Source organism: Crocuta crocuta, unplaced genomic scaffold, assembly GCF_008692635.1.
Source record: "Crocuta crocuta isolate KB4526 unplaced genomic scaffold, BGI_CrCroc_1.0 scaffold545, whole genome shotgun sequence".
Classification (NCBI taxonomy): Eukaryota; Metazoa; Chordata; class Mammalia; order Carnivora; family Hyaenidae; genus Crocuta; species Crocuta crocuta.
In genome coordinates this window covers 929,333-955,194 of record NW_027551563.1, presented here as the reverse complement: position 1 = coordinate 955,194, position 25,862 = coordinate 929,333, and the positions used below count along the sequence as shown (strand labels likewise).

The 25,862-nt window shown below is 37.1% G+C and overlaps 1 protein-coding gene across 1 annotated transcript; it reads right to left on the bottom strand.

Annotated features, from left to right (window-relative positions):
* Positions 1 to 24,869: 24,869 nt before the first annotated feature.
* On the bottom strand, positions 24,870 to 25,495 carry LOC144219930 (B-cell CLL/lymphoma 7 protein family member C-like). The gene is made up of 2 exons (XM_077750041.1): positions 25,256 to 25,495; positions 24,870 to 25,160 (listed from the first exon to the last, which is right to left on the bottom strand). The coding sequence occupies exons 1-2, from the start codon at positions 25,493 to 25,495 to the stop codon at positions 24,870 to 24,872; spliced, it is 531 nt and encodes a 176-aa protein (XP_077606167.1).
* Between the last annotated feature and the right edge of the window lie 367 nt (positions 25,496 to 25,862).

The window sequence follows — 25,862 nt, the reverse complement described above, 5'->3', positions numbered from 1 at the left end:
TTAGAAATAAAGCGGAGAGGAATATTTCGAAATAAAAGAAGCACAGTTCTCCTAATGGAAAGTGGTTCTGCAATAGTTTTTCTGCTCATTGCTCAATTAGGTCCCCCACTACTACTAAAAATCATTTTGTATTAGAATAATTATATAAGTAGAAATATTATCTAAATACTCATGCTGTTTCCTTAAAGATATTTGGCAGGATTGGATTATTTGTACAGTGTTACATTCTGTCAAGAAATTATCAGAGAAAAGCTGTTAAATTGTTAATTTCTGCCAGGACACTTTAGGTGGCAGGAAAATGAACTTTTTAATACCCTGGCAACTGATTAACATCTTTAAATATGGCTTGACATTTATTTGAAAGACTTGTGTATTTTCCTTCTTTTTATTAAATTATGGCTGTCACCACATAAAGATGAAAAGAATGTATTTTTTAAAAGACCACTGATAAAATAAGCCCATCAGGTTTGTGCAGTCTATTGAAAAACTTGCTTTTCTCAGCAGGTTGGCTTCTTAATGATCTTACCGTTGAAGAGCTCCGCTACATACATTGCTTAATGATCTAGTCATATATTTTTATTTTCACCAAGCAGTGCAGTAATTGATTGTGTGTGTTTCTGTCATTTGATAAAAGTGGAACTGGTTACCCTAAATCTTGGCCTCCAGTTTTTGATTTCCCTTGACATGCTCTCATCATCCTTTTTTTTTTTTTTAATGTTTTATTTATTTCTAGGAGAGAGAGACAGTGTGAGCAGGAGAGGGTCAGAGAGAGAGGGAGTCACAGACTGTAACAGGCTCCAGGCTCTGAGCTGGCAGTCAGCACAGAGCCTGACGCGGGGCTCGAACCCATGAACCGCGAGATCATGACCTAAGCGAAAGTCGGACGCTTAACCGACTAAGCCACCCAGGCGCCCCCCATTCTTTTCTAACCAGGCCTCTGTCCTTAATTAAATGTAAGTTTGAAGAACTATTAAACTCAGTTTTTCTTATTTTTAAGTTTAAAATACTACTCATTACATACTGTCATTTTAACGTGGAGTAAATGGATGGATTTCAATCCTAGAATGTGAGGCATCAATAAACATATTTGAAAAAGAGCTTCTGACCAAAGCTTCTGAAGACAGTCATTATAGATACCTAGGTCATAACATTGGCTTCTGGTGGACCCTTTATTAGTAACTAGATGTAAGCAGTATATACAATACAGAGGTTTGGGAAATAAGAAGGACTATGTAGTTTCTACGTGATTTCCAATAGATTGAGAATCTCAAAAAATGAATTAAGTTCAGTCTTAGATAGGATTAAGAGGTTTTTAAACTATTTTAAAGACATTAAAATATATTAAATATATTTAAAAATATATTAAATATATTTAAAAATATATTAAATATATTTAAAAATATATTAAATATATTTAAAAATATATTAAAATATCAACCTTTAAGTATTTTAAGTTTAGAATAATAAAGTTACATGGATTGTATGGAAATGATGTACAATATAGATAACTGATTATCAAAGCAAAACTAACCCTCCAGACTATTTTATTTTAATTTGGGTATAGCTGACACAATGTTACACTAGTTTCAGGTGGACAACCTGGTGATTCCACAAGTTTTTACATTATGCATTGCTCACTAGGAGTGTAGCTACCTTCTGTCGGCATTCAAGGCTACTGCAGTATCATTGACTATATTTTTCATGCTTTCCCGTGATGTATTCATTCTGTAACTGGAAACCAGTATCTCCTATTCCCCTTTCACTCATTTGGCCCATCCCCCACCCCCTCTCCTCTGGCAACCATCAGTTTGTTCTCTGTATTTGTAAGTCTGATTCTGCTTTTTGTTTATTCGTTTGGTTTTCTAAATGCCATGTATGTGTGAAATCATATGGTATTTGTATTTCTCCATTCGGCTTATGTCACTTCTTATAGTACTCTCTAGGTCCATCCATGTTGTTGCAAATGGCAGGATCTCATCCTGTCTTATGGCTGCATAATATTTCTGTGTGTGTGTGAGTCCGTGTGTGCGTGTGTGTATGTGTCTGTTACATCTCCCTTATCCATTCATCTACTGATGGACGCTTAGGGTGTCTCCGTATCTTGGCTATTATAAGTAATACTGCAATAAACATAGGAATGCATGTACCTTTTCAAATTAGTATTTTCATTTTCTTTGGGTAAATACCCAGTAGTAGAATTATTGAATTATATGGCATTTCTATTACTGATTATTTGAGGACTCGCATACTGTTTTCCACAATATTGTACTAATTTCTTCCCAGCAATAGCGTATGAGGGTTCCTTTTTCTCATCATCTTTGCCAGTAATTATTATTCCTGTCTTTTTAAATTTTAGCCATTATGGCAACTATATGGTGATACCTCATTATGGTTTTAATTTGCATTTCCCTGATAATTTCATTAGTGATGTTAAACATCTTTTTATGTGTTGTTGGCCATCTAACACTATACACAAAAATAAACTCCAAATGCGTTGGAGACCTAAATGTGAGACCTGAAATCGTAAAAACCCTGGAAGAGAGCACAGGCAGTCATTCCTCTGAGATTGGTCATAGCAACATTGTTCTAGAAAATCTCCTAAGGCAAGGGAAACAAAAGCAAAAATAAGCTGTCAGGACTAAATCAAAATAAAAAGCTTTTCACAACAAAAGAAACCATCAACCAACCAAAAAGGCAACCTACTGTATGGGAGAAGGTATTCACAAATGATATATCTGATAAAGGGTTAATATCCAAAATATATAAAGAACTTCTACAACTCAACACCAGAAACAGCAATCCACTTTAAAAATGAGCAAATGACCTGAACAGATATTTTTCAGAGAAGACAAACCCTCCAGACTTTTTGATGTCACCTGACCTCTAACTTCTGTGAAAATTCATGGCACTCGGCCCAAATCTGGTCTCTGATGTAATGTATACTTGCTATGCACTTCAGAGGAAGCACTTAATTCTTCCATCTGCATTTGAAGCTTCAAGTACAAACCAGCTACAGTATCATAGCTTCACACTTATCAGTAGTCATTTTGGTAAATGTAGAAATTCCTGTCTTTTAAGTACTAATATCATCTAGTAGAACTGAAGAGAAGCATCTCAGATGTTCATCGGTGTTCATCTTTTGGCTCTTAATTAAATCTGTGAGGTTTTCAGTGGCCAGCTGTTGCTTCGTGTCCCAGACGCTCTTAATGCGGGTGGAAAATGCTGATTTAATAGACACGTGCCTGTTAGTGGTCCTCTGCTCAAAGCCCTGGTAGCTCTTTCAAGCTATTCCAATGACAGCTCTATATAAATAGATCATTTGATCTAAACTTCTAATATTCTAACAGATTTATCTCCCATTAGTTGGTCTCTAACATGCTACTGTTTTTGAAATGAAACAGGATTTGGGAAATAGCAGGGTTGGGTTGAAGGTCTAGTTCTATCATTTCCTGCTTACGTGACATTAATCACTGAGCTTGTTCCAGCTCTAGCTTCCTAATCGGCAAAAGGTTAACACTCTCAGTGCCGGGAGGACTGAAGACCAGTGCTCTTCTATTTAACCATCTACAGACATCAGCTTCTCCTCTTCCAGTGATATTCCCAGTTTCCTCTTGTGAACTTCTGTCCTGGCGCCAACCTGAGCTGCATCCCTGCGGGCACCTAAGAATCATAGAATTTCTCAGAAGAGGATAGACCATGCCATTATCTTCAGGGCCACTGACTGATGACCATTTCAACTCTGAGCCCTGGAACCGAAGTGTCAATGTTTCTGTTATTAGGCCTTTTGCCCTGGTCCTGGAACTGGCAGGCAGGTGCACTCTTCTGGCTAATGAGCAGTCACAGTCTCTTTGTTAAGAAGTAGCAATTTCATTTCACTCCATTAGGGCCGCAGATCACTGTGCTGATTGGAGTCCATCCACAGGAGGCTCAATCTGTCTAGCCCCACACTGTTGCCTTTCCTCACCTCCTCAAACCTGTCTATCTTGTTCTCATCAGACTGTTGAGTTGCCAACTTGTATGAGCCTTAAAAACCTGTAAAAGTTTCCCAGACCCTCCAACTAAGAGGCAGCTTTCACATACCTCAACTTGAGATTCTTAGCCAGTTTATACCACTGTATCATGCATTTGTTGACTGAGTTTCTCTAATCGATTTGAAGACACAAGTTTTTTTCTTCTGGTGATATTTAAGACTATGTTTTAAAAATAGTTGACACTGAATAAATTAATGTTGAGTAAATGAATCAGAAAATGGACAAATGCATAAATTGCATTGAAAATACTCATTAAATACATATCTCTTTAATAAGAACAAAGAATTATAAGGCAAAAGTTTACCACCTAAAGCTAATTTATTGGTATATTTTAATTCTTCTGGTTGCATATGACCTTAAATGTTCGTCTAATGAAAGCTATTGAAGAGGTTGACAAATTTTCTCCAGGGATTGAATTTAAACCACTTTTACTATCAAGTAAAGTCTGAAAAAAGATATGTTAGGCATCCTTTCTATTAATATGAACAGGAAAAAATGAAATACATGCCCAAACATTATTCCAACTAAGAACTGAGTTCACATAACTTTTAAAATGTCAAATTTTCAGAATTGCAAAAAACCAACCAACCAACCAACCAACAAACAAAAAACACTTGAGCATGAGATGCTGCATTCTTACATGAAACAATTAAACCGTGATACCATTAAAGTATTTTACAAATGGTCAATAACTTTGTATCAAATGCCAGCCTGTATGACAACTAATTATTTTATGTGTGGCCCTTTAAAATATGCATGTATCTTAAGGTTCAAAATACTATCAAATTAGACCAAAATTATTTATATTTAATGACTGTCCCTTCCAAAAAAGTGAAATGTAGATATTATGTTTTCTTATTTTTTTTAAAAAAAATGTTTATTTATTTATTTTGAGAGAGAAAGAGAAAGCATGAGAACGGGAGAGGGAGAGAAAGAGAGACTCCCAAGCAGGCTTCACACTGTCAGTACAGAGCTGGATGCAGGGCTCTGTCCCACAACCCTGGGATTATGACCTGAGCCAAAATCAAGAGTCAGACACTCAAATGTCTGAGCTACCCATGTCCCCCTCTATGTTTCTCTTCTTTTTAAAAAATTAAATGCTTATTTTCATTGGTCACTGTCATGAAGTAGCTCGGGGATAGGTATCTTCTTTCTAAAGAAGAGAAAGAGTCTTTTAAAACATGTATTTATCATTTTATGTTTAAACATATCTATGTGAAAGAATGTCTGAGCTCTAAGATTATCTGTTTTAATATATTTTTATCCAGGTGTCTGTGAAATTATTTTCAGACTCTTAACATGACATTCATTTACATATTCCACAAGGGACTAACATATTTGGAACTGTCATTGCAATAGGGTGATAAATTAAATTCAGCTGAAACACCAGCCTGTACACCCTGAAGGAACAAGTTCCAAACTTCACCCCTAAGTGGTTCCATGATTGATATTTTTTCTTTTGTCCCACTTTTTAAAAAGTTCTTTCCATTCCCAATTTCACCCATAAGAGGCTCCATGACTGATACTTTTTGAGAAAAATTCCACTTTTTAAAAAGCCTTTTCTATTCCCATCACTTTTCTAGGTTAATTAACTGAGATTTGCTTTTGCTTTTAATATAAATGGATGGCATAATTAGTAAATAAAAAAATAAGAATGATGGTCCTATTAAATAGTCAATATGAGATAAAAAGCCAATTAAAACCCCAGATGGAAGTGATGCATGAGAGAAAATAGTGTAAATGGATAATAGTAATCAGTTGATTGGTTTATAGATCCGAAGTTCCTCAGGGGATGTTTTAAATCCAGATAGTGGCCTAGAATGCTAAATTTTGCATTTGGGAGCTTTTATTGAACTAAAAGATCCTAAGAAGACTATGTGCCCTCTTGGGTTCACATCCAAGGAAGACTCAAAAGTGAGTTAATTCAGTCAGGGTCTGGAATAAATTGCACACAATAAATTCACTTTAGAAGATCTTGTCAAATAAGCTGGAATCTGCCCCATTATAAAATTCTAAAGATCAGATACAAGGCCATAATTTTAGGGAAATGGCAGAATTTCAGTGGCTCAATATTTGTCCATTTATTTATTGTTCTCTGGAGGATTGTAGTCCTTCTGTGTGTTTCCATGGCCTGCAGGAAGATACTGTTCCCTTGACTAGCTTTGCTTCCAAGGTTTGACGATAGAAACACATTTGCCATGTGTTATTCCCCTTCTCTGTAAGCTCTTCAGAATTAATAACGCGGTCTCTCAAGTGTTGTAAGAGAGACCATAACCCAGAGATCATTTGCTCTGTGTATTCTGGGTCAGAAGTAAGGCAAAATAAAAGAATAAAAGGTGCACAGGGGACTCAGTTAAAAGACATATAGCTTACATATAGGAGCAAAATCATATATATATATATATTGTGTGTGTGTGTGTGTGTGTATGTGTGTATATATATATACATACATATATATGTATATATTTAACAATGAAAGACAGTACTTGCAGTATGAAGCAAATGAAAGTAGACATCATTAGCTTTGCATCTTGATAGTTACAAATATTGGACAGTTTGTTTTAAGGAAGGTGAAAGAGTTAGGATTTCCTTGTCTGTTAAGAAAATCCCTAACCCTTAGTGTTAAACATAGCCTCAGCCTCTGTTTTAGTCTATTCATGCTGCTATAACACAATACCACAGGCTGGGTAGCTTGAACAACAGATATTTATTTCCACACTGTCTGGAGACTGGGGAGTCCATGATTAAGGTGCTTGCAAATTTGGTTTCTGGTGATAGCTCCTTTCCTGGTTTGCAGATAACTGCCTTCTTGCTGTGTGTTCATGTGATCTCTCCTTTGTGCACCATCAGGAGGGAGAGAGAGAGCTCTCTGCTGTCTTTTTCTAAAGGGCATTAGACCTTTTGGTTCAGGGCCTGACCTGTAATGACCTTAACCCTCCTTAATTCCTTAGAAGTGTCATCTCCAAATACAGCCACTGGGAATTATGGTTCAAAATATGAATTTTGAGAGGACACAAACCTTCAGTTCACAAAAGACTCCAAGTAAATTTATTTTGTTCTACTGTACTCTCTCAATTCTCAGTGTTTATGTATTACTCCTTATGCCTCAGATTCCCTCAAAATCCAACATATTTTGTTTATATGTGTGCATGTGTATTTTGGTATTTGGTACCTTTATATGAATTTAAACTTTTCTAACCCAGATTTATATTTCCTATGAATAATCTGGCTTTTCTTATCTACTTTATTTTCTCTTGTTCATCATTTTCTATCTTCTACAAAGATGGAATATATGTATACAGTACTTTAATTTCTTTTACATGTCTCTGGATTCAGTAAAGGAGATACTGGTTTGTATGCATGTGAAACTTAACATTCTATCTTCGTGGAAATAGATATTCACATATGTTTCCAGAAGACCATATCTTGCAGGCTGGTTAAATAGTTATTGTTGCTGAATGTAAATCATAACATTCTGTTGGAAAAAATAGAGGAGACAAGAAGAAATTAATATACTGCATTGGTAAGACTTGGATATCAATTCCAGGCCTGGCCCTTCATGGATGTATGATCTTGGGCAGGTCATTGAGCATTGAGCCCACTGAATTTGTGTTTCCATTTCACAAAAAAAAAATGTGAGTTATCATAATAGTTGTCCTACTCATGCATAGGATTGTTACAAGGTTAAAAGGAAACAAGATATATGAAAAATGCCACACAGAAGTTAGTTATTATTTAAGGATGCAGTTAAGCATGGGGACAGGTTTCATATATTTTCCTTGTTTTAAAATAAGTATAAACAGGGGCGCCTGGGTGGCTTAGTCGGTTAAGCGTCCGACTTTCGCTTAGGTCATGATCTCGCAGTTCGTGGGTTCGAGCCCCGCGTTGGGCTCTGTGCTGACTGCCAGCTCAGAGCCTGGAGCCTGTTTCAGAGTCTGTGACTCCCTCTCTCTCTGACCCTCCCCTGCTCACGCTGTCTCTCTCTCTCCTAGAAATAAATAAAGCATTAAAAAAAAAAATTTTAAAATAAGTATAAACAAGTATGGAATCTGAACTGTATACATTCAAAAAATTAAGTGTAGCAGGATTCTCTTCTATCAGATCTTGAAAATTTCCTCATATTTTAACTTATATTTTATCTATATTTTTACCTTACTTTTAAATTTAGAAACTATATGCAAAATGTTTAGAAATAAAAATTTGATGAATTATTTTTAGTAAAGGTTTCAGTTTTACATGAACAAATTAGGAATAAAAGTGACAGACCTTAAAATATTACAGTGTCTGTTCCACAATGGCATAATGTTAGACATAGACCAGAAATCTGCACATTTACTGAACACCATCTATACCCCCCAAAAAAACTTTTTTTTTTAAATTTGCGAGAAGAAATTATGAAAATGGTTACATATTAGTTCAACAAAATCGGACTGTGCAATCAAGGATTATTTGGAGAAATTTGCTCACTGACCTAGAGGTGGCAGAACAATGTAGCGGATGGAAAATAGGTGTGTTCTCATTGTACTTGCAAAAATCAAAGCAAAGGATTATCTAAACTACCTTTGTGAGAATTGTATGAGGTCAGAGAAAGGAGAGTCCAGAAACGGAAAAACCCACTACCAATCACTTTTCTTTTTTGTGTGTGGATTTTGGTAGGAACGACGCAAGGATCTTCTTTGTGTTGAAATATATGGAGAATCATACTTAGACCGGAAGCTTGGTATTCAGTATGTGCTATGAGCTAACTTTTCCTAAAACGTGTAAGGGAAGTTGCTTGAATACGTGGGCCAAAGGGATTTCACACACGGAACTTATTTGGGTTTTCTTGTATTGTATTCTTTCTCCATGGAGAATTTAGATTTCTATGTGACTAAGGATTTGTCGATTACTTACAGCTTGCTATATTTTAAAGCAGAGAGAAGGAAAAGACAGTATCTTTCCAAGTTGAGTTTTGTGGATCTCTTCTGCTTTACATTAACTACTGCAATTGCTTTCAGACCCATCAATTTCAATGATGTATAGAAGAGAAAATATTTTCTAATTTGCTTCTCACTATTCAGATTGCTTATAGATTGTGTAAACTCACTTGTGTGTGAATTCACAGAGTATTTGAAAGTATCTGTTATGCAAAATAGGTGTCTTCCTGCAAAGTTTCATGTAAATTAGACATGTATGAATCAAATCAGATTAAAGAAATGCACAAAAGAACAGGTATTTCTTAAGGCATCATTGCCGAATCCTCTGAAAAGAAATAAAGCTTCTGTGATAATAAATGTTAACTAATATTTTAATTGTTCAGGAGTGTGTTAGGGACTAAAAGTACAACTCGCCTGCATTTAGTAATTTCTTCCTGGGTGAGACAGGAGCAAAAGCAGTGGAAGTGGATTTAAATGGTCAAAGTCAGAACAGGTAGTTTAAACCACACACTAAAATCAGGGGCGCCTGGGTGGCTTCGTCGGTTAAGCGTCCGACTTTCGCTTAGGTCATGATCTCGCGGTCCGTGGGTTCGAGCCCCGTGTCGGGCTCTGTGCTGATTGCCAGATCGGAGCCTGGGGCCTGTTTCAGTCTGTGACTCCCTCTCTCTCTGACCCTCCCCTGCTCACGCTGTCTCTCTCTCTCTCTCCTAGAAATAAATAAAACATTTAAAAAAATTAAAAAAAAATAAACCACACACTAAGGTCAGAGTCGGACGCANCCCTCCCCTGCTCACGCTGTCTCTCTCTCTCTCTCCTAGAAATAAATAAAACATTTTAAAAAATTAAAAAAAAAATAAACCACACACTAAAGTCAGAGTCGGACGCGGGAGAGGAGTGAGGATAGCAGGGTGAGACAAACAGCAGTGGGTGCCTGGGAGGGAGAGGGGGTGGATGTTTGCAGCAACAGAACACGTTCCTGTGGTTAGCTGGGGCGAGCCTGGTTCCCAGGCCTAACAGCCTCACACCTGGCAGGATTTTAGGAGCCTGGTTTGTGGGAGCTCTGAGCCCCCAGAAAACTCCATCACCAACCATTGAGCCCACTGAGTTTTGGTTTCCATGGATTGCAGACACTGTCTACTCTTTTTCAGTGTGCAGATGGTAGTAATAGCACCTCTCACTTGCATAATAATGTGCATAGATGTTTAGAAAGTCATTTTCCACAAAGTCATGCTTGTGATCCTGGCAAAGAGTCTGTAGGACTTTAGTATGGATGAGTTTATCGAGTCACTGTCGAAACCACACCGACTCTCTGGTTGTGGGAAAAGACAAAGGAGAAGTAAAGAAAGAAGTGCAGAAAAGAACACATATAGCACATCCATCACGTGTTCATGCATTCAGCATTCTGTATATGCAGGCAGTTCAGTATATGCACGCAGTGTACTGGCAAAAAGAAAGCATCATCCCTGTCTACTTTCATGAAATGCATAGCCTCATACAAGAGAGCAATATGAACCTAATAAACCCATAACACTCAATTTGCAAGAGGAGTGTAAAGTGTTGATCAGGGAAGGCTTCAGAGGTAGCAATATTTAATCTAAGACTTAAATAGTAATACATACTCAGTATTATGGCAATACATACAGTGTGTATTATACAATACATACAGTGGTGCTGTTAATTATCCACAGTCGTTGTCCCTGACCGTCATCCATATTTTGGAGTGCAAGAAACAAAGTCGCCGAGAGGTGGAATGTCCATTCGCAGGTTTTTAGTAAGCAATGACTCTAAGCCAGGTTCCCGGCTTTAGTGTGCTGAACCACTGCATGCTGCTGCCTCTCAGCTATGAGGGAACGGATAGCATTCTGATAGGTCTCCAAAGCAGGGAACTCTGAAGATAAACTTCCACCTCGCAGTCCTACATAGGTCTGCTTGCACCTCAGGTTGTACAAAGTACCAGAGGCAGCATCACTGCAGTTGATATTGGTTAGAAGCTGAGGACTAACTGCACACATGTTGCCTGAACATATACTTACAGTAAGAAGAGATTTGGGGTAGGTGGCCCCGAGCCAGAGGTCATCTGAAAGCTGGAAATTCTCTTATCCCATTCAAAGTGAGCCAGCCTTTATCTCCTTGTGATACAGACCAAGGACAGTGAGTCAAAAGGGAAAAAGAAAAAAATTACTATACTATAGATGACACTTCCCGCATGTAGAATTTTTTAATTGTGTTCAGCTATTTAGTATAATTACACCTAATCACATAATTTCTGTAAATTGGAGAAGTGACATAATTTAAGTGTTTAACAAGAAATGTAGATTAAATAATTATAATGTATAGCTCCAATTTATGGGTAATGATGGGCAAGTTTTAAACTTTGCAAAATAGTGTAATTTGAGCCTTCGTGGAAATATCTCACCATTTCTCTTTTCCTATTTCTGACCAAATGCAACAGCTTTGAAAGTAACATAATGTAAACTTACAGACTTCTCTCTTTCTAGGACATCCTTAATATAGAGCATTCTTAAGAGACTAGTGTGGTTTTAGCCTCTTCCCAGAAATCTAACATGAAACTAACTGCCTCAAGGAATTCAGAACTCCAGCTGTTTCTTAAGTGAAATGACCATTCCAAAGTCTGAAAACTGTAGAAATAAATGGTGACTTTGATCCTGGAGCTGTCATATGTTAATTGTTAAGTCATGCAACACATATTTATCTATTTATCGGTGGCTATTTTGTGTCATGTATTGTGCCAGCTGAGTGCTGGACATTCTATAGAGAACAGAGCCCAGGAGAACCAAGAAAAGAGAAGGGATGAGTAAGTACGGCATATCCAACATTGTCTCATCAAGAGAGCAACTCAGATAAGGGTCTTTCCACAGGGAGCTGATGTTGGTGACTTTTATGAGGCTTTGCAGTACAGTGGTAAAGGTCAAAGCCAGACAAGTAGGTTGGGAGACAAATTAGCGGTGAAATAGACCACTTTTTTTACGAAATTTCATAGTGAAGTAGAAAAAATGAAATCAGATAGTAATTGATAAGAGGTGTTGAGCTTAAGGGAGACTGTTGTCCTTCCACACCCCCTGTTTATTTGAGCCCAGTAGGGAAGAGCAATGATAGCTCGATTTAATTTAAAAACAAACAAACAAACAAACAAAACATTCATGCCAGATTTTTACCTGATCTGTTATTCTCATTCATTCATCACTACAATCCTGTGAAGTATTTTCTACTATTAATCCCATTGTACAGATAAAGAAACTGAGGTTGAAGAACTTAAATGTCTTGCCCTGGATTGCTAGCTAGTAAGTAATAAGACTGTGAAGAGCACCAGGTCTGTCTGACTCCAGAGTCAGCACAGGCAGCTTTTCTATAGGGATAATTAAACATAAAAAGATCAGGGCTTGTAATCAAAAGTTTCAGGTCCCTAGAAGTCTGGAATAGATGTAATCCAATGGAGAACTGGAGATGAATACTCAGTCATCCAAAGCAAAGCAATACCACTTTAATAGACGGGGGAGTTAAAAGTAGAAGTACAGATGCAAATTGATAGATTCAGTGGAGGAAATCAGCGGTTCTTTCAGGCAATGGTTTTTATTTCTTTTTAAGTTCCTCTGATGATAGAGCAGAGGTCCTCTGATGATAGAGCAGAGATATGAAGGAGCCAAGATTTCAGAATGAGTTGAAAATAGCGCATGGTCAATGTGGTTATGGTCATAGATGAATCTTGGACTTTAGTCATGGGAGGGAAGGACGCAAAGCAAGGAGAGAGTCCATAGATAAGATGGAAGTAGAAGATTCTAAGGACTGGAAATTCGGATGCATTCCGTATTTAGATATGTTTGGTAATTCAGTGAAGCTGTAGTTAGAGTTCAGAATAACCAACTTATTTCAGACTTCAGCCAGAATGGCAATTGCCCCCAGGTATCAGGATAAAAGATAGCCCCTAAAGGATACTATTTCTGAGAACATTTACTCTCATGGCTTCAGTGTTATATCAGGTACCATAGTATATACTCAGCCAATTCCTTAGAGAAGGCATATACATTCAAGAGATATACATGCTTAAACATGTTAAAACTTAAGTTTTATGTGAGTAAGATGAATAGCTATAAACATGTTTTGTATGAGTTTTCAATGTCAGTAAGTTTTTTTGGTAATGAACATATTTTCTGTAAAAAGAAAAAGTATGGTTAAGAATGAAAATTATACAAAAACTAGATGGATTAATTCCTGGGAAGGGTAACCATATAATTTAAATTATGACAATACATAATTATCAATGACTTAAAAGTTATATCTTCTAGAATGAAATAGTTTACCATATTTAAAGTGAAAATAAGTCTATTTTTAAATTCCCATTGTATTCAAATCCTTCAGAATTTGGACCATCGTCCATATGGTGAAAATTGCCTCTTTGCAAATGATCACTAAAATGATGGTTATTATTACTTTTATTGTAAATTTGATATTGGGGCCTTCAACTTGTAAGTCAGAGGAAGAAGGTAGTGTGAGGGTAGATTGTCTGCATGTGCATATATGTGCATGTCTAAATAATACATAGGTTTTCACATGTGGACATGTACAGGAGCACATGTGTATGCCTTATGTACATGTGTGTGTGTCTATCGTAGGCCCTCTAGTATCATTCTTTGCAAAGAATTAGCAGTCATGATTTAATTATGCACATTTTATTTATGTGGACTTCCAGGTAAAATTTGTTGAGTAACCATAACTGTATAAATCTCATTTGTACCTGAATCATGGTATGTAATCGGAAGATAGTCTGTGTAAAAGTGGTTTCCAAAAAGTTATAAAATCATTGGTATCATCAATGAGGAAATTTCAAATAATTTAAAATAACAACATTACCACAGTTCCTTGTGTTTCTTAATTTATATGTCATGGTCATAATGAATACAAGGCAAAAAAGGAACAAAGGGCCTCACTAAAGAGTGAATGTTTCTGAGATGGAAAGAAATTGCAGCTGCTTCTGTGTTTCAGAGGCAGACTGAGAAAAGTCATCCTGCCTAAGATTGGGGCGAGGGAGACTGCATGAGTGGTCTTATTCATAGCTCTGTGTTTCACATAACCATATTGTTTCCTCTGAGTGGCTGAGAGAAAGAATGGCTCTCTCCCCTTTTCCGATACCTCATTTGGAACATATAAAAGCCTTCTCATCAGGTTGAGAAAATTACATCACTGATAAGTCAACCTCCTGTACCCCTTTGGATCCTAGTCTCTAGATAGAAAATGTGGCATTTTTAGACATTAAGACTATTTTGGATTCTTTTGAATTCCTCTAAGAGCAATTGGATCTTATGGGATGGGTTTTTCCCTCATCTCCTGGGCTATGAAGAGCTCTTTCATCATCATGGCATTTGAGTTGGCAGAGTCCCTGGAATAGGTCAGAAAAAGCTCCTACAGAGATTTTTATATTAGAGCATTGTTAGCTAAATTAATCCTTTTGCCTAGATTTTCTTCACTGAAGAGAAATTTTGTAAAGTTAATTGGAGTCTCAGGACGAGAACTAACAAAAGGCAGAACTTCAGTGGGGTCAAACAGGCATATTATCTCAAAACCAAAAAGATGAATTATAAGGGAGGATACTTGGCTTTTAACACAATTAAAGCCTGAAAGGAAACTTAATTTCATCTAGTCCGTTCTTTTTTCCTCATGCTAAGAGAGTTCATGAACATTTGTAGAGGCATGCATTTTTATCTATTACCCAGGATCTACAATGAGAAAAATTTTATAGCTTTTCATGAAGTCTTATGGCTGTCAAGTAATTTGCTTAGTAACTTTTTTTCTCCAGCTTCAATATCATGTTTGAAATTGTATCAAATTTTTGTCTAGCCTCTCCTATAAGGAAACAGAAAAAACAAATTGTCAATGCTTATTGTGAATTATTAGCCCTCCTACTTATGATAACCTTAAGCACACTCTTGACGCTAAAAATAACTTCATTCCACTGTCTTATAAAAACCGTTTGATGACCCTTTCCCTTTATAAGGTCTTGTTTATGCATTAAAGCTAACTTCTTATGTAGTTCACATACTATCTGTGTCTTAGATACACATAATTCCTCACTCTTTACTAAATCATTAAATATTAAACTCCTATTTTAGTCTAGTTATTGTATGTTTGTCTCATTATTGTACACTGAACTAAATCTCTTTTGGAACTAAATTTACATTAAATAAATATATATAGTATATATATTTATATATAGCATCATAGGCACCGGCTACTGAAATTGATCAGAAAGGATAATCTGTTAACTGGTTTTGCCACTAGATGGCACTGATCTGCCTTTGGAAGCTACTAAGTACATTTGCTTAATTGAGAACAATCACTTTTTAAATCAAGAAATATATTACCTTTCTTAACCAATAAGCTTTTAAATTTGAAATGAATTTTAGTATTCACACATACCTGATATTTCTTAGAACAACCATAAAAAGTGAAGAGGTCAACACCAAACAACAAATGAGTTTGCTCTTTTCTATGCTAAGATTTTTATCCCTCCAACTTTACAGTTTATGTCAAAAAACTAGAGTTCAACCTTGAATTTAAACATTTTCAGGCTTTCCAGGTTTTATTATTGTCTTCTAAAAGGTTTCCAATCATTTTTACTGGTTTAAAGTGACTATTGATCCAAGAGTTAATTTTTTAAGTTACTTAATAGACCTAGTTATTTAAATGTGACTGTCAACTTCCTTTTAGAGATGATATTTGTTTGCCTTTTCTTCTTTAGCTACCTGTAATAAATCTCATATAATTATTTGCTTGTGTCCTGCTTTCCTGAATTTCTGGTTCAATCAGGATCACTTTATAGATAGGAAGTTGATTTTTATCTAACACAAAGATGCATAATAAGAAAACGGTATTATTTTTTAAAGAGAGCCATTTTATTCCCTTCAAATTAAGATTCATTGTAAAATATATCCAAAAAATTACTGGAAATGTTTTTCTTGGTTAAACCTTCATTTGTCCTCATGTGGATGAAGGCTGGCAAATATGATACAGAAATTTATCTTAGGATACAACATTTCCATTAGCTACCACAGGGTTTCAGACTAAAGAAGGAATCTACATCAAGGTTCTTAACCCTGGAAGTGTGCATCAGAATTACCTGTGGAGCTTCTTAAAAGGATAGAAACACAATCTCCATCACAGATCTATTTATTGAGTCAGAAACTGTTGGTTGGGAGCACAGCCATTTGTGGTTAAAGGCTTTAAAGACTGCTCTGGGATGCAACCCGAGATAAGAACGATTGGTCTTCTAAGAGGAGGTTTGATTCAAGAGCATCATCTTATTTAAACATCCTGCACGATGGCTCAACACTCTGGAATCTGGAGCCAGCTTGCTCCCTGCATTTCCACTCATCAGCTCTGTGAACTAAAGCAAGTTCATTATGGTGCTCTCTTTTAGGGTTCTTGACTATATAATGGTGACAATAAGAGTATCCATGGTATATGAGGTTGTTCTGAGAAATAATAGCTCTAATCCATGTAAAATGACTGAAACTTAGTCCTCAGTAGGGGAGAGATGTTGTTTTTGTCATTATTCTTATCACCCTTATCATCATCATTTGTACTGCTGCAGACATATAGCTGCTCTATATGTTGATAAGCTTTACGTTTGTATAAATTTACTTTTGTTACCTTTATTTTACTTTATTTATCTTTGCTATATTTATTTTTAGTTTTGTACTCTACTGGGTGAGAGACACATGGATTAAGGTTTATAAAGACAAGGTTGGGGAAGGTGAGATAACAATTTTAAAAGCACACAAATGGCACCTGCATGGCTTCATCAGTTAAGCATCCGACTTTGGCTCAGGTCATGATCTCATGGTTCATGGGACAGTCATGATCTCGCTGCTTGTGTGTTTGAGCCCAATCAGGCTCTGTGCTGATAGCTCAGAGCCTAGAGCCTGCTTTGGATTCTATGTCTCTCTCCTCTCTGCTCCTCCCCGCTTGAGCTCTGACTCTCTCTCTCTCTCTCTCTCTCTCTTTCTCTTTCTCTCTCTCTCTCTCAAAAAGAAACATCAAGAAATTTAAAAATTAAATTAAATAAAAAATGAAAATAAATAAAAACACACAATCTTCACAAACATTTTCAAGCTTCTTGAGTCAATAGGAAATTGGTCACAGGAAACTCATTTATGGATGGTCAAGAATCGATTTCATGTCATTTTCTTTTTTCCATTGTCATTTAGGATTTGCTCAGAATTCCCATTTATAAAAGTTTTTATAAAGTAAATGTATTTCATGTATAAAGGATTTACTTTTTCATATGATCACCAAGGCATCATATCACATAATTAAGAGATAACTAAATTCTTACAAGAAGCATTTAGTAATTAAAATTTACTGAAACCTGAAGTTGAGAGTGTTTGAATTCCATCTAAAACTTTGTCAGAGCACATACATTATAATCTCTCACACTGTTTTCTTGAGGGCCGCTGCCATATAAGGAATCCAAAGAATATTACACAATTTGCTAAGAAGTTATCTTTCTGTTTTCGGGGCACCTGGGTGGCTCAGTCGGTTACGTGTCCAACTTCGGCTCAGGTCATGATCCCCCAGTTCGTGGTTTCGAGCCCCGCATCGGGCTCTGTGCTGACAGCTAGCTCAGAGCCTGGAGCCTGTTTCAGATTCTGTGTCTCCCTCTCTCCCTGCCCCTCTACTGCTCATGCTCTGTCTCCCTCTGTCTCAAAAATAAATAAACTATTTAAAAAAAAAAAAACTTTAAAAAACAAATTATCTTCCTTTTTTCTTTATCTGGTGATTAAAGTTTGTTTCTTCCTTCAGTCTCAGCTCAAGTATCAGCAACTCCCGAAATCCTCAGTGAGTCTGCAATCCACTTATTCCAAGGTCTACCCTTCCCACTGTTTTTAGACCTCTTGTGTTTATATATGGCTGTCACTTCCCAGTTGGATTGTGCATTTATTGAGAACAAAAAGTCATGCCTGATGTAGCTTAGTATTTCTAGACCCAGTATCATGTGCTTGTTTGTTTCTTTGTTTGTTTAGAGAACATGAGCAGGCATGCGCCAGCAGGGGAGGGGCAGAGAGAGAAAGAGGGAGAAAGAGAATCCAATTAGGCTCCATGCTATCAGCATATCGGGGAACCGTGAGATCATGACCTGAGCCAAAATCAAGAGTCAGATGCTCAACTGACTGAGCCACCAGGCACTGCCCCTCATGAGCTTTTTCATAAAAATTTAACCATGTTGATTAGAATTTTTTAGGCTAAATGGGTGACGGGCATTAAGGAGGGTACTTGTTATATGAGCCCTGGCTGTTGTAGGTCAGTAATGAATCACTAAATTCTACTCCTGAAACCAAAGTTACACTATATGTTAACTAACTACAGTGCAAATAAAAATTGACACACAGACACACACACAGAAAATTTTAGCATCTTCTCATAATGCTAGATATGTTTATATTAATAAAGCTGGCACATTCTAGATTATTAAAATGAGGCTTGAATAATCATTTTCATAGTTTACTTGATAGAGTGGGCAAAAAGTGAACAAATACGACATTTAGAATGAAACAAGCTTAAACCACCAGGATCATGGAAATTTGAAAATTAAAACCCTTGAAATAAGGTCAACATTAACCACCAATCCAGTAATTACCAAAAATACTGTGGAAACAATTCATATACAGACAGAAAATGAAACAACTTCAATTTATATATGTGTCTATATTTGTAGCTATATTATTTTAATGATCATATATTTTCTGCAAATGTTGACATTACATGTGATAGGATGTCATATATCAAATATGCTTCCCCTTTGTTTAGAAGTTTAACCAATTATTGAAGTAAGTGGGTTATTTTTCTTTTTTTAACTATGTATATATACAAAACTCATTTCTTGATTTTTAGTTTTTCAGAATTTGACCATTTTTTAAAAGCAGAGAAATAGAAAGGCTTATTTTGACTTTATAAATTATAGGAGCAAAGTATATTTTTGATATTTATCAAGGAGGTAATTGAGTGATTCATTTGCTGTTTCATCATTATATTGTTATGGCATGTTGATGTGTGATTTAGTTTCCATTAAGTGTTGCTAGAAGATTAATCTAGTTTAAGATGCTGACTAGGCAAGCACAATGTTTGCTCACTACGAGCATTTTTATAATTAACTTAGCAGCACAGATAAATAAAGAGGTAATCTTATAACATGGAGGACTTGATATGACTGGTGGTCTAATCATTTTTAACCGTGACATGTCCAAACTTGCATTATTTTTCAATATCATGGCCAAAAAACCCAGGTTGAAGGCAATAAAATACATGTTAAGTAGTGCAGTACATTACTGATTTATAATGGCTAAATGTGTAAATGGGTGTAATATTATATACCCATTTGTGCCCTCCCCTATGCAGGAAGGCTATTCCATTCAAAAATTATAGATTAAGTTTGAAAAAAAGATTTAGTTTAAATTCCTACATTTCTTAAGTCCGTCTCCTTTTCTGAAGTGGAAAGTAGGTCTCAAATATGCAAGTACTATTAAAAATATGGTAAGACTTCATCATGGGAAAATATAAGTAAAGCACACCCAGACACACCTTGGATTCCAATGCTTGTGTTGAAATCCTAACACAGATTTATAGAAACAGGAAGTATTATCTGGAGAATCAGCAAATTAAAGGGAGCTTCCCCGATCACAAGACAATACTGGCTTCAAATCCTTCTAGGATAACCAATTGTGATGCCCTAGGGACGTCTGTCAGCCTTCTAAAATCAGATCCAAAGTGGAGCCAGAGATTGTAGTCAAGTAGTATCTTTTCTTTGACCTTTGCTTGTTCCTTTGGACCCCCGATGACTAACGCTTACTCCTGAATTATACTTTATTTCCTTGTACCAGTAATAAGAGCTGGCACTTACATAGTTAGTGCTTGGTTTGTGTCACACACTATTCTTAATATTTTACAGCTATTGGGACATTTAACTTTGTAATGTCCATATGGAGGGTATTGTTTTCACAATCACATTTTACAGATAAATAAACTGAGGCAAAGAGAATATCCAATATGACCAACATCACAGAGCTGTATGAGTAATAAAGCCAGAATTCAAACAAAGAAGTCTGTTCCAGAGACTGCTCAAAACCAATACACCACCAAAAACACACTAGCAAACAGACTCTAATCTTATTTATATATGTTCTGTGAATGTAACGAAGAAACCAAAAAAGTTTATACGTAGAATGCTATCTTTAACTTCATTTTTACTCATTGATCTATAAATAAAATTTTAGTTCACTTATTCAGCCTAAGAAAATCAAAAACTAGATCTCATATTTCATATGTACAAAAATACCTTCCGGCTTCACAACCAGAGAAGGTAAGTGTTAGATGTTAGCAATTACACTTAAACGAGACTCATTTCAAACAAAGTCAAAATTAAGGAATCTGATTTGGCAACATATCTTGGTTTTAGAAGTCTTGTATTCTCTCCAAACCACCTTGTCCTCAGGGAATTCATTACCTTACAAGGAGACCTGTGGCAGGTCTGGTTCAGGTTCGTATTTTGACTGTGTAAATGTAGCCTGTCACTAGTTGCAACTTTCAGTTAAATACTTTAGATAAACAGCTTTATTATTTTTTCTGTATGACTGAAGATAATTGTATAAATTATAACTAAATTCTATATTCACTATGATCTCCTTGTAATTGCCTCAATTAATGTTTTTAATTGACATAATGATTCACTTTTTAGCTTAATACCTGAGGCATTTCCATTAACTCTCTGCCATGAAGCACATATTGTGATTGCTCACTGGATAAATGTCCAGCAGACTTGCTTGCTTCTTAAGTGTATATAGAAGCCTCTCGACTTACAAACTGCTAAGTTCTGAACGGATATCATCCCCATTTTATAAACCCAAAGTATCATCTAGTGTGTGTTTTTGCTACCTGCTGGAGACAAAGAAAACAAAGGATATTCTTGAAGTTAAGGAATTTTCTCTTTTTTTAAGTTTATTTTTATTTTGAGAGAGTGTGTGTGTGTGTGCGCGCGCGCGCGCGCGCATGCGCGCGCTTGAGCAAGTGGGGGGAGGGGCAGAAAGAAAAGGGAAGAGAGAGAATCCCAAGCAGGCTCCAAGCTGTCAGCATGGAGCCCGACACAGGGCTCGAACTCATGAACCGTGAGATCATGATCTGAACCGAAATCAAGAATCAGATGACTTAACTGACTTAGCCACTCAGGTACCCCTGTTAACAATTTTTCTTAAAATTTAAGGCAAATTTGCTCATTTCTTCTATGTAGTATTCTGATTTTATGTTGATGGTAATGAAGACAAACTTCTCCAGAAGCAGGTATAGAGGGACAAATTAATGAATCTAGAAGTTTAACAGACCCACCACATCATGGCTTCCTGATTGCCCAGCTCATGTGAATACATGAGAAAGGAAATCAATCCCTTTTGGCCAAAATTGAAAGTGCCTAGGAACAAAGAACTCCTGTGTTAATCCAGAAAAAAGAAATGGACTGAAGCCAGAATACAACTACAGGAGCCTTGAAAACATTCTATTAACTCAGAGAAATTCTAGTTTTCTGGTTGGTCTCATGAAACTGCCCTGAAGGCCCTGAAAATCTCTTTTGGTCATTGATTAATTCTGGTAAAAGATTAATTTTGTTAGTGTTTCTTTGAAAAGATAAATAATATCTTCTCTTCATTAAATAAAAATATAAATACTGTGGGCATTGTATGAATGAATGGGAAATTGACTTTTTGAGTTCTTATATGTAAGATTATACACCTGAACCTGTGTAATACTACTCTGCTGGGTAGTATTTATGGAAATGCTATTTGTGGGTAGTGTTTTTGGAAATAAAATACATTTATGAAAATGGTGATTCCACTCACTCACATGGTTTCCACTGAGATCCATATGCCAGTGACTCCAAAATCTACATCTCTAGATTTGACCTATTATTGTTGTTATTATTGTATTTATTATTTCTAAAGAGCCTTCAGTTGAGAAGAAATATGATTAGGTTTAGCAAATTCAATGTCTAGTGGTGTCCATTACCATTTTGAATAGACGACTCATGGGTTGTGGCAAATGTGTCAAAATAGGTCAGGAAGTAAGAGGCGGAGCTGATGACAAATCTGTAAGGTTGGTCAGTGATGCCAAAAGCACTGCTATGATTGGAAACTTTGAATTATTGTTGTGCCGATCAACATATTTAAGTGATATAATCCAGAGTACTCAGCTGCATAATAGCAGAGATGTGGGGTATAGCACTGATCTAATATAGGAAATCTACAAGGCAGCTCCAGTGGCATGGTAGGGATGCAAAATAATCAAGGATACTTGTGTGAGTACAGAGAGTAAATCAGGCCTTTGGAAAGCAGAGGCGCAGAAAAGGTCAGGAGGAAGTTGATTGAGATCAGATGAAGAAGGCAAGAGCCTGGATATCTGGATCAGACCAAGGGGCGGTCCAGAGTGCAGAAAAGAATGGAGAAAATAAGAAGATCTGACTGTTCCTTATCATTCTCCTTGCCATAAAAACTGTGGTGAGGGTCAAGTCTGGTTGTATATGTTAACAGTTTAGAGGAGTCCCTGGCACATGGTAAGTACTCAGTAAATTCTATCCAATAGTGGGGGTGGGGGTGGGGGTGATGGTAGTTAGTAGATGTAGTGACAGCAGCAGTGGTATTATAGTGACTTTCCTAGACTATGGCAATAACTCATTTTTTATTCCTTTGGAACCTAACTTCTGGTACATCCTCCACACTGCCCCTATAGATAGCCCTCTACCTAAAACTCCTATGAGCTTCCTAGTGACTTCCCATTGACTGAATACATCAGAATGATTTCACAAGGTATACCAAAGAACCCTCTGCATTTAGCTCTAGCACTTTCGTGTCCACACACTTGAATTGAGGGATTAAGCTGGTGAAAGATCACCAGATACAACCATATTGCACTTCCTATCACTTCATATGATAGTAAGCAATCGCATGACTACTCCAAGTATGGTTTCTCGTACTTGGAAATTATTTTGTGTGTGTGTGTGCGCGCGCGCACATGCATTTTTTTCTCTGTGAAAGTAATTCACTCAGATTCAACTAGTCAGAATGAATTTTTCTCTTTACTTCTGATTTAATCATATGTCTACTATAACATTTCTCATAGCAATTTGTCTGTCTCTCCCACTAAATCCTTAACACTTTGTCTGAAGGACTGAGAACAGTACTTTGTGTCTAATATTAACTAGCTAAATCTTTGGAAAATAGTGAATGCCACAGTCTGAACATAGAGAAAATAACCCATTCAGTGAACTACGTTGTCTCAGTGTACTTTTGCTCTGGTCTCACACTTTTGTTATGCACAGACACTTAGGAAAATAGTTTGTCCATAAAACAAAGTGCCTACTTATTACTGAAGAGTTCATGTTATTCAGTTGCATAAGTTTAAAAGTTAGTATTCTTAACTCCTTCTAGGTAGTACAATATCACTAGATTGACTAATTTAAAAATAGCTTCAGTTCTCTTCAATATGTGTGATAGTTTTATTCTGTGTATTTGAAATTAAAACGTGTATAAATGGGAAATTGATCTGTTGAATTTTTAAGCAGTGAGTGTCCATAACTCTGTTTAGTTCATGAGCTGAATGATAAAGGCAAGAGAACAGAAAGGCCAAATATAATTTGTCTAGACATTGTGCAGAAATTCTTTCCTCTGTGACTTTCTGGGGTGATTCGAGTATCAAAGGAGAGTAAACCTAACAATTTAACGGGATATTTCCATTCCTAGTTAATAGTTCCGCAATTCAAACTGAAGAAATTCAGCAAAAGGAAGCTCTTGCAGAATGCTCTGTTCGAAATTACCTTTGTTGGGACTTTTGTGTTGTGGAATTAAGTCACAGGGTCAAAGGAACACTTAAAATGGCAGCTGGCTTCTTCCTGTTGCAAAGACGTATGTCTTGATTTGTAATTACCAGAAAAACAGGTTGTACGTACTGTACTTTAAATCATTTTCCCAACTATGGGATCTAGTACAGACATGTATGCAGAGGACACACAGCACTCTCCTTTTAATTTCTCACGTTTTTTTTAATAAGATCTCTTTAATTAGAAATAATTATTGGATAGTTAGTTATCATTTGCATGACTTTTTATCTTTCATTTAAAGAAAAGGTCAAAAAGTCTTAAATATAGACATTGTATTCAAACAACTGAATTGAACTGGGATGAAATGAATACTGGCCAAAAATCTTATATGGAAAGAACTACGGGAAATGTTATCCTTAAATGGTTAGGAACTTAAAGGAACCAAAAACTTGATTTTGTAAAAGTAAAATCTCTTTCTGGCCTTCTATTTACCATTATTCAAAATCAAACAAACAAATCAAAAATAAAAACAACAACAACAACAAGGATTTTGCTTAATGTAAGGAACATAACCTGAAATCTATGCACTGCTTAATTACTACCAACTCTATAGGCAATTTATTATTTTTATTTGGGGGGCAAGGGGGAAGGGCAGAGGCTAAACAGGGCTCCACATTGAGTGTGGAGCCCATTGTGGGGCTGCATCCCATGACCCTGGGATCATGACCTGAGCCAAAATCAAGAGTCCCACGTTCAACTAACTGAGCCACCCAGGCACCCTGGCAATTTAACTTTTGAATGAGATTTTTGACATTTAAAAGAATATCAATTTATATAGTTGATATTCATTCATTCATTCATTCATTCAGCAAAAGAGTCTTTATTTGTAAAAAGCCAAAGTGGCCCCTGGTGCAACATGACAGGCAGGCCAGCTTCTCAGGGGTTGGAGACATTGAGCCAGATGCACCTGAGTGTGAGGGTGCCCCCCCCAGTCCTCTCTATCACCCTGGGCTGCCTGAGGACAAGGGGCACTGACTCAAAAACAGGGTAAGCTTAGGGGGGCCCAGGCTCTGGCAATTCTGGAACGGGCTCCTCCTTGGCCAGTACTGGAGTGGACCCCCCGGGATCCTCTTTCTGCTGCCTGCAGTTATGTCCCTGGGCTCTCTCTCGGCCCAGCCATAGGGGTGAGTGTCCTCTGAGACCTCTTCCAGTGGCCTTGCAGGTGACACAGGGTGGCTGGGCCAGATGTGCCCCAGGACTGGACTTGGGGCCCTTTCGCAGGGAGCCTTCGTAATAGAAACTCTGGTTACTGTTCTCATCTGGAAACTGAGATATCCGGTTAATCTTTCATTGAGACCCAGCAGAAGCAGAGGGTCATCCCTTCGGGGACTGGAGCCCCAGCCCTGCCTCTCCTAGGCTGGAGATCTCTCTGCTGCGACCCCCGCCTCCATTGCCCCTCCTCCTAGGGGTCCATCACTGAAGATAGGAAGGGAAGTGTCAGCCAAAGTCATCCTGCACTTCTCCCCTCTCTGGACCTCCTGGACGGCCGCCATTACCTTCTTGAGGGCATCCCCAGCCTGGCTGTGGATCTGGACGCACACAGTCTGGCTGGTCATACAGGCGCTGCTGGGCGTCTCCCTATCAGGCACAGCTGTCTCAACCAGCTCCCTCCTAACCATGGCTGTGCCCTCCCTTTACAGTTGATCTTTATTTTTTTTTTATTTTTAATTTTTTTAATTTTTAATTTTTATTTTAGAGAGAGAGAGAGCACATATGTGGGGACAGAGAGAGAGAGAGAGAGAGAGAGAGAGAGAATCTTAAGCAGGCTCCATGCTCAGCCCTGAGTCAGCTGGATGAAGGGCTCGATCCCAGGACCCTGAGATCATGACCTGAGCTGAAATCAAGAGTCTGGGCTCAACCAAATGAGCCACCCAGGAGCCTCTACAGATAGTATTTTAAAGTAAACCCTATCCTGGGGTGCCTGGCTGGCTCAATGGGTTAACCCTCTGAATTTAGCTCAGGTCATTGTCTCATGATAGGTGAGGT